The sequence below is a fragment of the Solanum dulcamara genome, chromosome 9 (genome assembly GCF_947179165.1).
Source record: "Solanum dulcamara chromosome 9, daSolDulc1.2, whole genome shotgun sequence".
NCBI lineage: Eukaryota > Viridiplantae > Streptophyta > Magnoliopsida > Solanales > Solanaceae > Solanum > Solanum dulcamara.
Window position 1 is genome coordinate 71,799,872 of NC_077245.1, and position 14,661 is coordinate 71,814,532.

A 14,661-nucleotide genomic window follows, 5' to 3' on the forward strand; every position below is an offset into this window, starting at 1 on the left:
CTACCCTTTAATGGAATTGAAGCAAAGAAGTATGTTTCACTTTACGAGAGTGAAACTCTTTTATTGTTGACATAGCTCTACTTGAACCTTGAGGACGAGGTTCTTATTGAGGAAGGGAGTATTGTTGTGAACACAGATAGCCTAGAAGCTGGCCAAGCTGCACGAAGACGCCCAAGAATTACACAGCACGACAATTATAAAGGAAAGCTGGGCTGATCCATTATCCACCGAATTCGACTTGTGCACCACTGGCCCTTGAAAATAATATCCATACAGAAAATAATACTGCATATATTGATTTACAGGAGGAGGCCAACGAAGATGGAAGAGTAAAAGAGTGAACTCAGATTCACAGAGCAATGGAAGGAAAAACCAAATGAATCCATGCATAATCCTCTAATCCAAAAATTAAATATCCAAATGCGCCATAGTTACCTGTCCTTTCAATTGTATCCTTTTTAAAAATAAATTTTAAAAAAAAACAGTCTGATGCACGAAGCATCCCGTGCGAGTTCATATAGGAATCATGAAAGAGCTAAATGAGTAACATGGGCAGCCTATCGTGATGTAAGCATCCATAGCTGATTCCACGGCTCAAAATTCGTGACCTATAGATCACAATAATAACAACTTCTACTATGCCTCAATCCCAAACAAGTTTGAGCCTATCGGTCACATGAAGACAAAATCCACCGTTGTTCCAAAGCGCCCCTTGGAGTAGTATCATATTTTTGTAAGAAAAACAATCCACATGTCCCTCTTAGTTTCCTTCTATGGATCTAAACATGTAACATCATCAGAATCTGAGGAGTTTCCATCAGCAGATGATGAGTCCTTGTTCATAGTCTGCAGTTCTTGCCAAAAGCTTTCTAACTGGTCAGGAGTAAACCAGTCTTCCTTCATCTATAAAACAGAAAAGATTATGAGGATTAGAGGATTTCTTGATATGAAGATTGTTGAAGTGTGAGATTATCTCGTTCAAAAGCTTAAGCTGTGAGAGAGGGGGCACTTTTATTTATTCAATCATGTCTTCAACACACCCCTCACGTGCTGGCTTGATTCTTTTTTCAAGAGCCAAGCACGTGGAAATTCTTTTTGGGTGGCGATGAGACTCAAATTATGGACCTCTGTCTGCTCGGATACCGTATTGAAGTGTGTGACCATCTTAGAGAGGGAGCACTTCTATTTATTTGATTATCTAAATAGTTTGACAAAGTACTCACAAAGTAAGGGTAGCCTTCTGTAATGCTAAAAGTTTCTGGAGCATTCTCTAGGAAAAGGCTAATGTAGTACAAAACAAATTTACCACAGTCGGTGGCATTTCTCTGCTGTGGTACCTGAAACGTTCAAGTTGTGCTAAATGAGAGACCATCGTATTGAATATTTACATCAAATCAATAACTACATAATATGTGCTTAGACACACATAGTAAGGAACATCAGAACCAAGAGTGAAAAGTATTGTGACCTGAGGAACCAATAGCCGGATTTTCTTAATCAGCTGCTCGCTCTCTGGCCTCTCTTCATTGATGAATATGCTGGAAACAAATCTACAAATCGAAAAAAACAAAGCATACGAAGTAAAATAACTAGCAAAACCAAAATCATAAGGTAGGATGTTGGTCGAGGAAAATACTTTCTTATCTCAGGTGCAAATCGAAAGGGGTCTGCCATCTGTAACGAATCCAGTAACAACATACAGGGAGTTGTCGATTCTGACTCTAGACTTTCGCCGAGATGGCAAAAGATCAAAAGACACCAATGACCCCTGATGAAAGACATCTCAGTCTACAAAGCACAACCTCAAATGATATGTAACTTTGGCATAGCCAGATAACAAATCAGAAACACATACCAGAGAACAATGGGAACAAAAACATATTTTTTCGAGAATATGTCTTTGTTCTTAATCCATCTCAACACCTTAGACTTATACTGTTTGGTTCTGTATAAGCCAAACCACATGGAGTCAAGGCATGCAAACAAATTTTTCTTATCCTCTGGTAGTTTCCTCCATATATGCCTACATTATCCCAAAAAGTTATATTCAAAACAGAAACTGGAAAACATATAACCAAATTGCATAATTTAGTACACAAAATCACAAACTTACTCCAGGTAACAGTCAAAGTTGATCGAGTTTAACTTTCCCTCTGATCTGGAGTTCCTTCTATTTGACAGCTCACGGAGGCGTTCTCCCTCTGATCTGTCGTTCCTTCTATTTGACAGTCCACCGAGGCGTTCTCCCTCTGATCTGTCGCTCCTTCTATTTGACAGTTCATGGAGCCGTTCTCCCTCTGATATGTCGTTCCCAGTGCGTTCTCCCTCTGATCTGTCGTTCCTTCTAGTTGACAGTCCACCAAGGTGTTCTCCCTCTGATCTGGAGTTCCTTCTATTTGAAAGTTCACGGAGGCGTTCTCCCTCTGATCTGTCATTCCTTCTATTTGACAGTCCACGGAGGCGTTCTCCCTCTGATCTGTCGTTCCTTCTATTTGACAGTTCTTGGAGCCGCTCTCCTTCTGATCTGTCGTTCCCCGTGCATTCTCCCTCTGATCTGTCGCTCCCCATGCGTTCTCCCTCTGATCTGTCGTTCCCCATGCGTTCTCCATCTGATCTATCATTCCCCATGCATTCTCCCTCTAATCTGTCGATCCTTCTATTTGACAGTCCACTGAAGCGTTCTACCTCTGATCTGTCGTTCCTTCTATTTGACAGTTCACGGAGGCGGGAAGAACGCCGTGGCTCAACAGCTGAATCAAGTGTAGCAGCTACTTGTTTATTTTTTCTTTTCCGACATACATGTGGGTGTTTCTCATCAGTTTCTTTTTGACCAAATCCTGTCGTGACACAATTGACCATTCAACAATAAACATTTCTGATCGTCTGGTGAATTAATGAGAGCTAAATTGTTAAAGTGCAAAGTGTCATAAGCTATGAGCACCATACAAATCAAAATAGAGTTGTAACTAGAATTAATTGCACCCTTTTAAGGACAGTTCACTTATTGCTTTAGAGGAGAGCTGAGATGCGACGCAACTAGTTCTTCTCAAGAACCAAATCTCAAAGTATGAGTAAATGGTGCACTGGAGAAGGAATCATTTAAAAGCTGGAAAAGCCCTTAGGAGAAGATAACCAAGAGTTAATTGGATATTGTCTCCACCAGTGTTAGCAAAAGCAAAAAGCACAAAAAAAAGAAGCTCTAAGGTCCGCTGTGGCTTTAAGTGCAAATAAAGTGGTGGCTTTAATTAAAAAAGGCGCAAAGGGAAAGAAAATACAAATATATGTTTAGTCCAAGACTAATAATTACAAGCATGAATGACAAATATAATAACAAAGAAACTGATATTTTTTTTTAATGATAAAGTAAAATATCAATTGTTTAGGGTCATCTCTTCAAAAGAGGCTCATTGGCAAGGAAAAGTATGTCTTACAATCTTGACGACGACACTGAAGCGCACATTAAGTTAGGTGAAGCACTCAACATGTTTTAAGCCTCGCTTCAAGACTTAAACGTTCCTTTGACCACACTGATTTCAACCACTGGGTTGATTATAATTGATTCATCACCAACCAATGACTTTAAATGTAATTTACAGTTGTGATTATACATACTAATACTCCCTCCGTCCCATTTTATGTGGTCCGTCCCAAAAAGAATGTCACCTTTCTATGATTAGAAACAACTTTAAACTTCCCTTTTTACCCTTAATGAAAAGTTTTATAGCCACACAAATATCTAAGGATTGTTTTAGACCACAAATTTCAAAAGTCTTCTTTTTTTTCTTAAAACATCGTGTTAAGTCAAATTATGCCACATAAAATGGGACATAGGGAGGAAACAAAAAACGATATTAGAATTGTGTTATTCTGACCAACATCTCATTAGCAACTATGACACAAGAGTTAAAAGGATAAATTTCATACTACCAGGCTTCGCATAAAAATGATTGATGAAACAGTAGCCCAAGAAAACAATATATATGTGAACCAAATAATCAGTCTATAAAAGTAAATGTAAAAGAAAAGAGAAAATAACAGTAATTGGAAGATAAAAAATGGAAGGAAAAGTATATAACCATTTCTGCTTCTTTTAGGCATCAATCCCGAGTTGAGGGATGAAAAGGATATAGAAGTAGGACTTCGAAAAGATTCCAGTTCCCGTTGGTTCTCTAACAGAAACAAAAGTACAATCTCGGAGAAGCGTTAATTTCGATTGCTCTCCAAGAATAATTTGGTCAAATCTTCCTGACTGGGAATAAAACTAAATGATAGAGATGACAAAGATGATCGCCTGCTGATGATCTTCCTTATCAAAAGCAATTTGTTAAAACCTTGGCTGAGAAATATAGTCCGGATTCAACCTGCCAAAAATCTTTCATTAATGCATATTTAACACAAACGAATTAATGATACGTATCATGTAAAAGTGAAAATAACAGGAAACGGAAACATTTGTTCTGTACCCCTGCTAAATTCAGCAAAATTTTGAAGGTGAGGTCCAAAAAAGAAAGTAAGATCGTATACTTTGCAAATTATAGAAGGGAAAAGAGTAAGTGACATGAATCAATTGATCTTAGAATCCAATTCAAATACTTCATTTATGTATTACCAAGCATGATAGTGAATGTACACTCCCTTATTCCATGACGAAAAAGGATAGAAACTAAAACCACAGTAACGGGCTGCTGCAGGACTTTTTCAACTTAAGCAGTAACCACTAAACTGCTTGGATTAAATTATCCAAACGCCTATGATTACTTAAACTGTAAGATTAAATTAATTAGTTTTATTGATGTAATAGTCAGTTATTAGCTCTAAAAGCTGTTTTTTCCACAATAGCCGGAGTCAGATTAAAGAAAAAAGTTGAATCAGCAAACCAGGTATAATTATCCAAACCAAACAGGGACCTAATATGCTAAGATTTAACTTAAAGAAATGAACTCAGTAAGGTTGAACATGAACCAACAAAAAGAGACATGATATGATCCTAAAATGCTCCTGGAATGATTAAAGGAATGAATGTTTGGGACTGCTCTGCCTCTGACAGACTATAAAAGACAGGTATAACAATGAGCTCTTGTGCATTAAAAAGATGATTGAAAGAGGAAGCAGAAGAAAAAAGGGGAAAGGGCTATATATACCCTTTTATTATAGGAAATTAGTTAAACATAACCTCCATTATACTATTCGATGATTTCTACCCCTGCCGTTGCCATTTTAAATATATCTGACCCTTTCCCAGGGACATGTGGCCTCATCCTAAAAACCCCATAGCCCATTAAAAACACATACATAATTAAGGCGATGAGCATTATGAAGCCAAAACACTAGAGTCAAGATCTCATGTTATTAATAATAATTACCTAAAGAACTCACTAAATATTCCAAATATATTATACAAAAAGACATGAAACTAACAAAATACAATCATAGAGTCACCCTGAAACAAAACAAGAAAATCATCTCCCACATTTTTTTTTGAAACTACGAAAAGGCTCTCATGAATCGAGAATACATAGAGCTCAGAAGAGGAGAGCAAAAGCAAGAACAACAAATGAAGACAAGAAGGTGGCGTCGGAAGCCGGTGTCAGAGCATCAGCGGCAACGATGACGTTCGCGCTGGAGATAGCCATCATTATCGTCATGACTGCAACATAATGAACATCTTCATGCTAATAGCACCCTCCATTTTGAATTTCTGTAGAATTTGGGGAAAATGTGGAAATAAATCTAAGATTCCTCTTTGAGAGCAAAATACAAAGAGGATGTGTAAAGAAAGTGAAGGGAGATTATGGGTTTCGAATGGGTTACGAGCAGGGGTGAATTTATATGCTAAAATATGGGGAACGTGAACCTGTGGTCTCTCTGTAAAACTAGATAATTTATGTATATACAACAACATTCCCAGTGAAATCCCACAAGTAGGGTCTACGGAGGGTACGCAGACCTTACCTCTACCTTGTGGAGGTAGAGAGGTTGTTTCCGGACGACCCTCGGCTTGAGTATAGAACATCAAAGTAGGTATAGAGGAGAAAAGATGACAGTGAAGAAAACATACCAGGTAGTCAAAAGAACAATAACATGAACATAGTACGATAACTGAAGCACACTAAACACATATGATAAAGGAAATCAAAAGCAATACACTATAAGAATAAGGCTATTACTACGACAAGCCGCACTCCACTACCCTCTATCCTTCTATCCTAATCCATGACCTCCACAACCTCTATCTATGGTCATGTCCTTGGTAAGTTAGAGTTGTGTCATATCCTGTCTAATCACCTCTCCCCAATAGTTCTTCAACCTACCTCTACCCCTCCACCTACCCACTATATTCAACCTCTCGCACCTACTCACTGGGGCCTCTGTGCTTCTCCTCATCACATGCCCAAACCATCCTCACTTCCCTCATCTTGTCCACTACGGAGGCAACTCCTACCTTGTCCTGGATATCCTCATTCCTCTTTATTTTTTATCCTATTGTTTCTAGTATGTCAACACATCCATCTCAACATCCCCACTTCAGCAACCTGCATTTTCTAAACATGGGAGTTCTTGACTGGCCAACATTTCCGCAAAGGCTCATTCACAATAGTTTTTTCCTTAAAAAAAAGGTAATCAAAATTATCTTCTTATTTATCCCTTCAAACATCAGGAAAGGAGAAGTATACTCTTCAAGACTGTACTGTTAAAATACTTGCAGAAAATCCTTTGAAGCAGAAGAGAGATATGTATATCAACGTACATGAGCTAAGCCCAAAGGCAAACACATGAATACATTGTTTTCATAAACATAACATATGATTAGACACAAAATTAAAACATAAGAAATCACATAGAATGATGTAGAAAAGGGTTTTCTAGGACTAAGAATCGGGTTTGGAACACAAACAACTCTACACTTTCATCTTTTTTTGGTGAAAGAACAGAAAACTCAGGAGTAAGGGCATAGATTGCTTAGTTATTTTTGTGAAATGAGCCTTGCAAAATTCATTTGGACAGCATGTTAAGAGCATCTTCATATAACTGTATGATGTAGAAAAGGCTATTCTAGAACTGAGAGCCAGGTTTTAGAACACAAACAACTCTACACATCCATCGCTGCTTGTTTGTGAGGCTTAGAAGCCTTGAATAATCTTTCCTATGGTACCTTAAGAGCATCTTAAAATTACTGCTTTCATGAAGCATTTTGAGAGTCGGTACGAATGTTAAATCAAGAAGCATAGTTACACTGCATGTATTATTTGCAAACTGCTGAATGGCACCAGCAGCTGTTTGAGACAAGAAACCTTCAGAACCTTCTCATACTGAGCAAAGTATTCTTTCCACTGCAGAAGACCACCATCAGCTGTTCGAGAAGGTATTTTATGTATATATGTTCAAAAATTGGTATAATATTATCTGCTACCACCTATGCTACAAGGAGCCGAGATGGTGCACTTGGTTGAAAGTTGAGTTATTTACCTAATGGACAAGGGATCAATTCCCACTTAATACCTTTTTTCCTTCTTTTAATTGAGTATGTGGTGCACTAGTCTAGAAATCCTAGATTTGCCTTTGGTTACATGTATGGGTCAAATATTGGGTATTGGAATTGGAGGTTTGGCTATTAGAATTAAACAAAAAGAAAAAAAGAGTTGGAGCGTTTAGGATGAAGCCACGTGTCCCTCGAAAAGGGGCAGTTAGATGAAGGGGTAGATATATTAAAAATGGTAATGGCAGGGATAGAAATCATCGAATAGTATAACATAGGTAATGTTTAATAATTTCCTGTAGTGCAGGGGTATACGCCATATATAGCCCTTTTCCAAAGAAAAATTGTTTCTTAATATGTAGACTACTTCATCGTATGATAGGACAAGTTTGCAATCCACTACCAAAATTAAACACAATTCTCTAGAGGTAGGCTTCTTAAAATCACAAATCAAGGAAAGCCCATCTGGCTAGAAAGTGAGTTCATGATGGATGATAAATAGTTGATGGTTTGATATTTATGTCGAGGTAAATTTATGTATATATGGAGGAGGTATCAAAAGCCACCAGCTTTAGCGGATTCTTCCACGACAATATTAAATTTAACATAATTTATAAATTTAAAAAGGTATGTCTTGAGGGGCAACTTTTTTATAAGCATCTCTTTTGGGAAAAGGAGTAGATACTATTTGATTAAGGACGAGTTTTGGGATACCAAATGATATGGAAATCAAATGGTAGATAATTAACAGACATTTCAGTTACTAATGGAGAATATACAAAAATATTGGCCCATCTTAAGAAGGTGCATGATTACGGAAAGATAATAAATCACGTCATCCTAGTTAGAAATGGTATACTTATGGTATATCATATTGGCAATCAGATCAAGATCACAACCAACGAATAAATCTGCATGTCTAATTTTGAAAACACTTCTATGTCTCAGAGTATTTGCGAAGCAGTAAGCAGTATTTGGGGTTCCACTTATTGATCTTCTGCAACCAGGAATGTTTTTATAATATTGGGGGTTTAGCTTGATGACGCTTGTTTGATCAGTTATGGATCTTAGTTTGGAGCTTCTATTTCTTCTACTAGAATTGATAATTTCCTGCACTTGATTCACAACTGAATCTATGACAGCTGCAAAGCAACAAACAACCCCTAATTCTATGGTATATAACTTGGATAGTCATGAGGATCACCAATTTGTTTAAAGAATTTCAGCAATTGGAGAACTTGACTTATTTTATGTTACTCGAAACTCTTATATCATGAACCCCCTTGCATCTTATTAAGCACCAACTAAACCAGGGTTTTTCTTTCTTTTATCTTTGTACATGTTATTAAAGCCCGAATGCTCTCAACGGTCTTGGTAGTTCGTAAAGACACCAATTTAATAAGAGTGTTCTCTATTTTATCTTTGTACATTTAGAGCCTCAGCGCTCTTGGTAGTGGCCAAGGACCAACTAATTTCCCATAAGAAGGCTTTGCCAAAATTCATTTTCTTTTCCATTATTTTAGTACTTTTGTCTCTTCTGCTGATCATTTTGGCAGCATCACTCCTCTTTTTGGTGACTTTTTCAGCACACTGCTCCTCTCCTAAATGATCATTTCAGTGGTGCTTAATGTTGTCAAAGGCACGCGTAAGCCCTGAAGCGAGGCTCAAAACGTGTTGAGCACTTTCCCTCGCTTCATGTGCACTTCAGCCTCGTCATCAATGTTCTAAGACATACTTTCCCTTGTCAATGAGCCTCTTTTGAAGAGGCGATACTAAACAATTGATATATCACTTTATCGTAACTTTTTTTTCAATTTCTTTGTTCATAATTTGTCATTCATGCTTGTAATTATTAGTCTAGGACTAACATATATATTTGTATTTTTTCATTAAAGCCCACGATTTATTTGCATTTTGCGCATAAAGCCCCAACGGACTTGAGAGATTTTTTGCTTTTTGATAACACTGGCGGGTATGTGCCTCTATCCTATTATTGTTCTAGCCGCTCCTCTGCCTATTATATCCAACATTCTAACTATCCTTTTGTCGACCATCCCAGTAGTACCACACTGTTACGGACACCCTGATATGAATCTAGGTATGGGACGCTGCAAGATGAAATTAGATGTTTTCTTCCTACGACATATGGTGCTGGTTCGTTAAGAGAGAACCTGTAAATCTCTTGAGTTAAAGTACTCAAAAACTAAAATAATTTTCAGTTTATCTTTTCATTGAATTCAAATAACTTTAAACACAACACTGGTAGATTAACCACCCACCTAATAACAAGGAAATGATTTCCTACTACTACTGAAATGAGAAAGTGGAGAAATAACCTCCTTATTGCTAATAACTGCAACAACGAAATAGAACAACATAATTAATAGATATTTTCCTTACTGCTAATATCTGCTACAAAGTATTAGGAAAACATAATAAATAAATAAGTTGAAGTAATCTACTTTCTGATTTCTTTACATTTTTCATGGGTAAACTGTTGGTAGACTAAAGGGTGCTAACATTACTCACCTCCTTCAAATCGCATTTGTCCTCAAGCGCTAAGTGTGGAAAGTACTAGTATTTCCTTCTTTTTCAACAAATCTTCCTCATCGTCAACGAAATCAATCCAGAATAATTTCTTGCTCTCTTGGTCCCGAGGTTCGTCACAGTTGAGACAGAGTCCTTTAAACCGTCTTTCATCCATTTCAGATCTGGTCAATTTCTTCACAAATCTGGTGGGTTGTTGAGGTGAGAAATCTGTTGTCTTTGATCAACAGACATCTAATAATTGCGAACAAAAGGTTTGTTCCTTAAGTTCATAAAGTTGGGAAATACTCATCACCGTAGCCAAATTTGGAGGATTATCCAATTCTACATCAATTGATATGTACTCAAGAAGACTACTAATGTATAGTTCAATTTTTTGCGCTTGTGTAAGGGTAACGGACGCGAAACCAATTGCTCAAACCTTTCTTGGTAATCTGCCACAGATCCAATTTGGCGTAACTTAGCCACTTCTCCCAACTTTTGACTTCAAATTGCTGGTCCAAAATGAAGGTTGCATGGACATTTGAACTCATCCCAAGAGCATTGAGGCATATCTTCATCTAATTGAAGAAACCAGAGTTGTGCAATTTCTTCAAATGAAGGAAGCAAGTCCATTTTTTTCTTCTTCTGGTATTTGCAAGTGTCGAAAGAAATGCTTGCACCTATTAAGCCATCCCAAGGGGTCCTCGTGGCCACGAAATCGTGAAAAATCCAACTTTGTATATTTAGGAATCATGGAATTCCCAATAGTTCTGATCCCTAACCTGCAGCTACAACCACTGCTTTACCTTCCAACCTCAATTATGGCTGCCATTTTCAGTTGCTTCAACATCCGCCTTTGAATTTGCTAAATCCTTCGTGAGTGCATCCAAGTGAGCACTTACGGCTCCTGTCTTGCTAAATTGATTGTGCGTTCTTCTTGGAACAAAGTCAACAATTGTGTCAATTGTTGCTGGATTAGATATCCCATAACTCCTATCTCTAATACCAAGTTGTTATGGTCCCCTTGGACGTTGTTAACCGCCAATTCAATGAGTCTTTTCTCACTTTTATCGTCTCAAAATCACTACTAATTCAAAGATCCATCAATATCATAACATATTCTAGAAAACTAATTTCACCAAATATTTGCAACATGACAAATTTTTCCATGACAAACAGGAGAAATTGGGGATGTAGTACAATTGGCTCTGCTATTCTGGAGCTTTTAAGTGCTCAACTATTGCTCATAATCAAAAACCTAGTGGTTTGCGTTTGAGCTTAAGAGGTCTACGGAGAAAACAACATTCTCACTGTAATGTAACCCAAACCTTTTCTGGTTCTCCCTTGATTCTTCATATTTCATATATAATGGAAAAAAACTCGGATAACCATTTATACATTTTTTTAAATAATCGTGGTGTCCAGTAATTTGCACACACCTTTACTAATTCCATGGGTACCTGCTATCTCCCATAAGCAGCTAACTCTGTTCACCAAGGCATGGACAGATGAAAAGCAATCACCTAGTATTTTTCCTTTGAAACATTAACTAAAATCAAGAAGAATGATCTGTCTAAATTTATTATCACCAAAACAATTTTAATCTCTCCAAGATTCCTAGTTACCCATAACCAAACAATAGATTGCAAAAATCACAGCCCAAAAACAAAAAAGAAGAGCAATTTTACAACGATGCCCGTGATAAAAGCACCACGATACACTCACAAACAAGGGCTGGAGCTAGAGGGACTCGAGGGGTTCATTCGAAACACTCACATACATAAAGGGGACGATATAGGGGACGCAAGACGAACCCCATTCGCTAGAAAGTTATATGTGCTATATACAAGATCAAGATTTAATGCACATATAATAGATGTTGCATCCTCTTGGCTTCTTCTTCTTTATCTTTTTTTTTACCCCCCTCAGGAGCTCCCACACTTTTTAGCTCCCTTGCTGGCTCGGATTCACAATCTTAGGTCTTAAAAGTGAAGGCGCAACTCCCTCTTATCTCCTCTTGGCTTCTTCATGTGTCTACTTTCTTTATATTTCAAATCCCCTCGGCGAAAATCCTGAATCCGCTTCTACTCACATAGAATTGTACATATTTAACTCCACAAAGTTAACCAATACAAGGGAAAAAAAAGTAGCTAAATTAAACTCAAAGGTAACATGATCCTTCACAAAGATTTCTATTCATAAATAAACAAAAAAAAAAGCATAAATTGAGCATTTTCAAATATGCCCAGATAGTAAAAATACCTAAACAATCACTCAATTGCATAAAAAAGCAAAAAAAAAAAAAAAAATTTAAAAATTGTGAACCTGATATTGGGGATATGGCAGAGTTCCTTCTTCATCACCATTTTCTTCATCTTGTGTCCTTATAAATTTTGATCTCCACCCCAAATTGAAAGCTTTATACAATTAGAGAAAAACCCAAAAAAAGATCGAGACTTTTTGAAGCAATTTTTTTGCTCTTGTACAGGTATGATCATCTTCATTTTTACTTTTTTTGGTATATTTGTTTTTTCCTCTCACTGAGAAAACAAGAATTGAGATTCCAGTAATCCAGTATTCCTTCAGTATTTATATGAAATTGGATCAAAAGTCAAATTTGCCCCTGGGTGTATAAATTTGTTTTTTTGATTTTTTTGGGTTGTTTTTGGTCGGCGTGCATTAGAGCACGATTAAAATTGGATTTGCACATTTTGAGAATTCAAATCATTTCATCACAACTCATGTGAAATGAAATATTACAAAATTGTTATCCCTTAATATTGTTACTCTCATTTGTTAATATTAAATAAATTTATGACAACTTTTTATTATTCAAATTGAATGATGTTTTCAAAGTCTAAAAATGTATTAATATTACTATTAGTTAAAATTATTCTTCTCCTTAATGGATTTTTCAACTATTTCTAGTTTTAATAAAATATTGAAAAAAAAATAGCAAAAGGGTAATATTGACAAATTACTCTTAGTTAATTAATGTCATTAACTAAGAGTGTCAACACCCCCAAAAGTTCATTTATTTTGGACTAGAGGCAATGTTATTTATTATTTTTTATACTTTCGATATTTTTTTCTAATTTTTTTGGATTTTATTTTTTTTGGGACTCAAGGGTTTAATAAAAACAAACCTTGCTATCTCTATGATAAGGTTAAGATATGCGACCATACTTCCCTCTTAAAATCATATTTTATGAGACTTTTATAAATATATTATTATTGTTATTATTATTATTGCTTAATAATTGGAGTTAATATGTCGTTGTTGATATCAAAATTGACTAAATTTATGCTTATTTTTGAAAACAAGCATAAGTGGATCATCCATAAATGTAATGTATCCTACTTTAAATAGAGGGTAAATTTTACACCTTTAATATATTTCAGAAATAAATTTGCAAAGGCATCGTTAGTACCACTACAAGGGAATGTACTCGTTAACTATGTTAAAGAGAATATGACAGATAATGTAGTCTTTTCCTCTATTATTTTTTTGATCATTTAGCTTACTTTATATAGCTTTTCATTGGCAGTAAAATACTTTTAATTTAATTCTTTAATTAGTTAAGTTGGATTTTCATCTCTATGACATAGCAAAATCCGACATGAGGTGTCTAAAATGAACAAAGTTTAGTTGAAGTGTTTAAGTGAAAGTTGGTGCAAACTTTAAGAGATTACCGATGGATTCAGCCTTACTTTATTCGTGCATATTTATTTGTCCATGTTTTACTTTACTTTACATGGATTCTATTATCCCCTGACTATTTAAAAGTGGAATTAATTTCACCCTAAATGCTGATGTGGCATACAGAGTGTATTTCACTCTCTTAAATAGAGTGAGAAGCAACAATAACAGTAAAAATTATTTTTATATTATATATTTTATTGATTATGTATTTTCTTTTCTTTTTTCTCTAATTATCTTTTTTTTCTTCTTTTTCTGCCTATACTTCCTCCGTCACTATCACACCAGAGCCACCACCTTCTCCAAAAAAACTCACCTAATTAATTCTTCCATCTTCCCCAGCTCTCACAAACGCCGATTCATTTTTTGCTCACATCATTTCATTAACTCGATCCAAATGAAATCCTTTTTCGTGCACTAAATCGACAAAAACCAACCATCTTTTCCAACATTAACAAAATCCAATTCATTTTTGCTCACATCAATTTCATTAATCCGATCCAAATGAAATCTTTTTTTGTGCACTTAATTGATAAAATCGAACAATTTATTAACCAAATCATTTGTATAAAGCAACGAAAAATCTGAAAAAGTGTGGACAACAATATAAAATTTATTGGGGTTTTGCAAAGTTGTCAATGAAGTGATTCTTGATAGTTGTGTGAGTGAAGCTTGAAGTATTATTTTTGATGGGTTTGAACTTGAATTTTCATTGGATAAGTTCAGAATTTGGAGGTAAGAAGTGGAGGATTTGAAATCGAAAAATCAAAAAATGTGAAGATAATGTGATGGTGCAGAGAGTTTAGGGAAACAAAGAGAGTTAATGTAGTGATTTTGAGGAAAATAATAGATTGGAGATTTTGAGAAGAAAAAGTGAGTACCGCCATTGTTGTGAGATGTTTTGCTTTGAGAGGGAGTGTTGTCATGATTTGGGAAGAAAAGACAACTGAATAAG

The 14,661-nt window shown here is 36.0% G+C and overlaps 1 protein-coding gene across 1 annotated transcript; it reads right to left on the minus strand.

Annotated features, from left to right (window-relative positions):
- Positions 1–280: 280 nt before the first annotated feature.
- Positions 281–12,553, minus strand: LOC129903474 (uncharacterized). The gene is made up of 8 exons (XM_055979038.1): positions 12,332–12,553; positions 4,077–4,361; positions 2,114–2,837; positions 1,856–2,023; positions 1,637–1,768; positions 1,469–1,550; positions 1,224–1,337; positions 281–903 (listed from the first exon to the last, which is right to left on the minus strand). The coding sequence occupies exons 2-8, from the start codon at positions 4,096–4,098 to the stop codon at positions 772–774; spliced, it is 1,374 nt and encodes a 457-aa protein (XP_055835013.1). The 5' UTR covers positions 4,099–4,361; positions 12,332–12,553; the 3' UTR covers positions 281–771.
- Between the last annotated feature and the right edge of the window lie 2,108 nt (positions 12,554–14,661).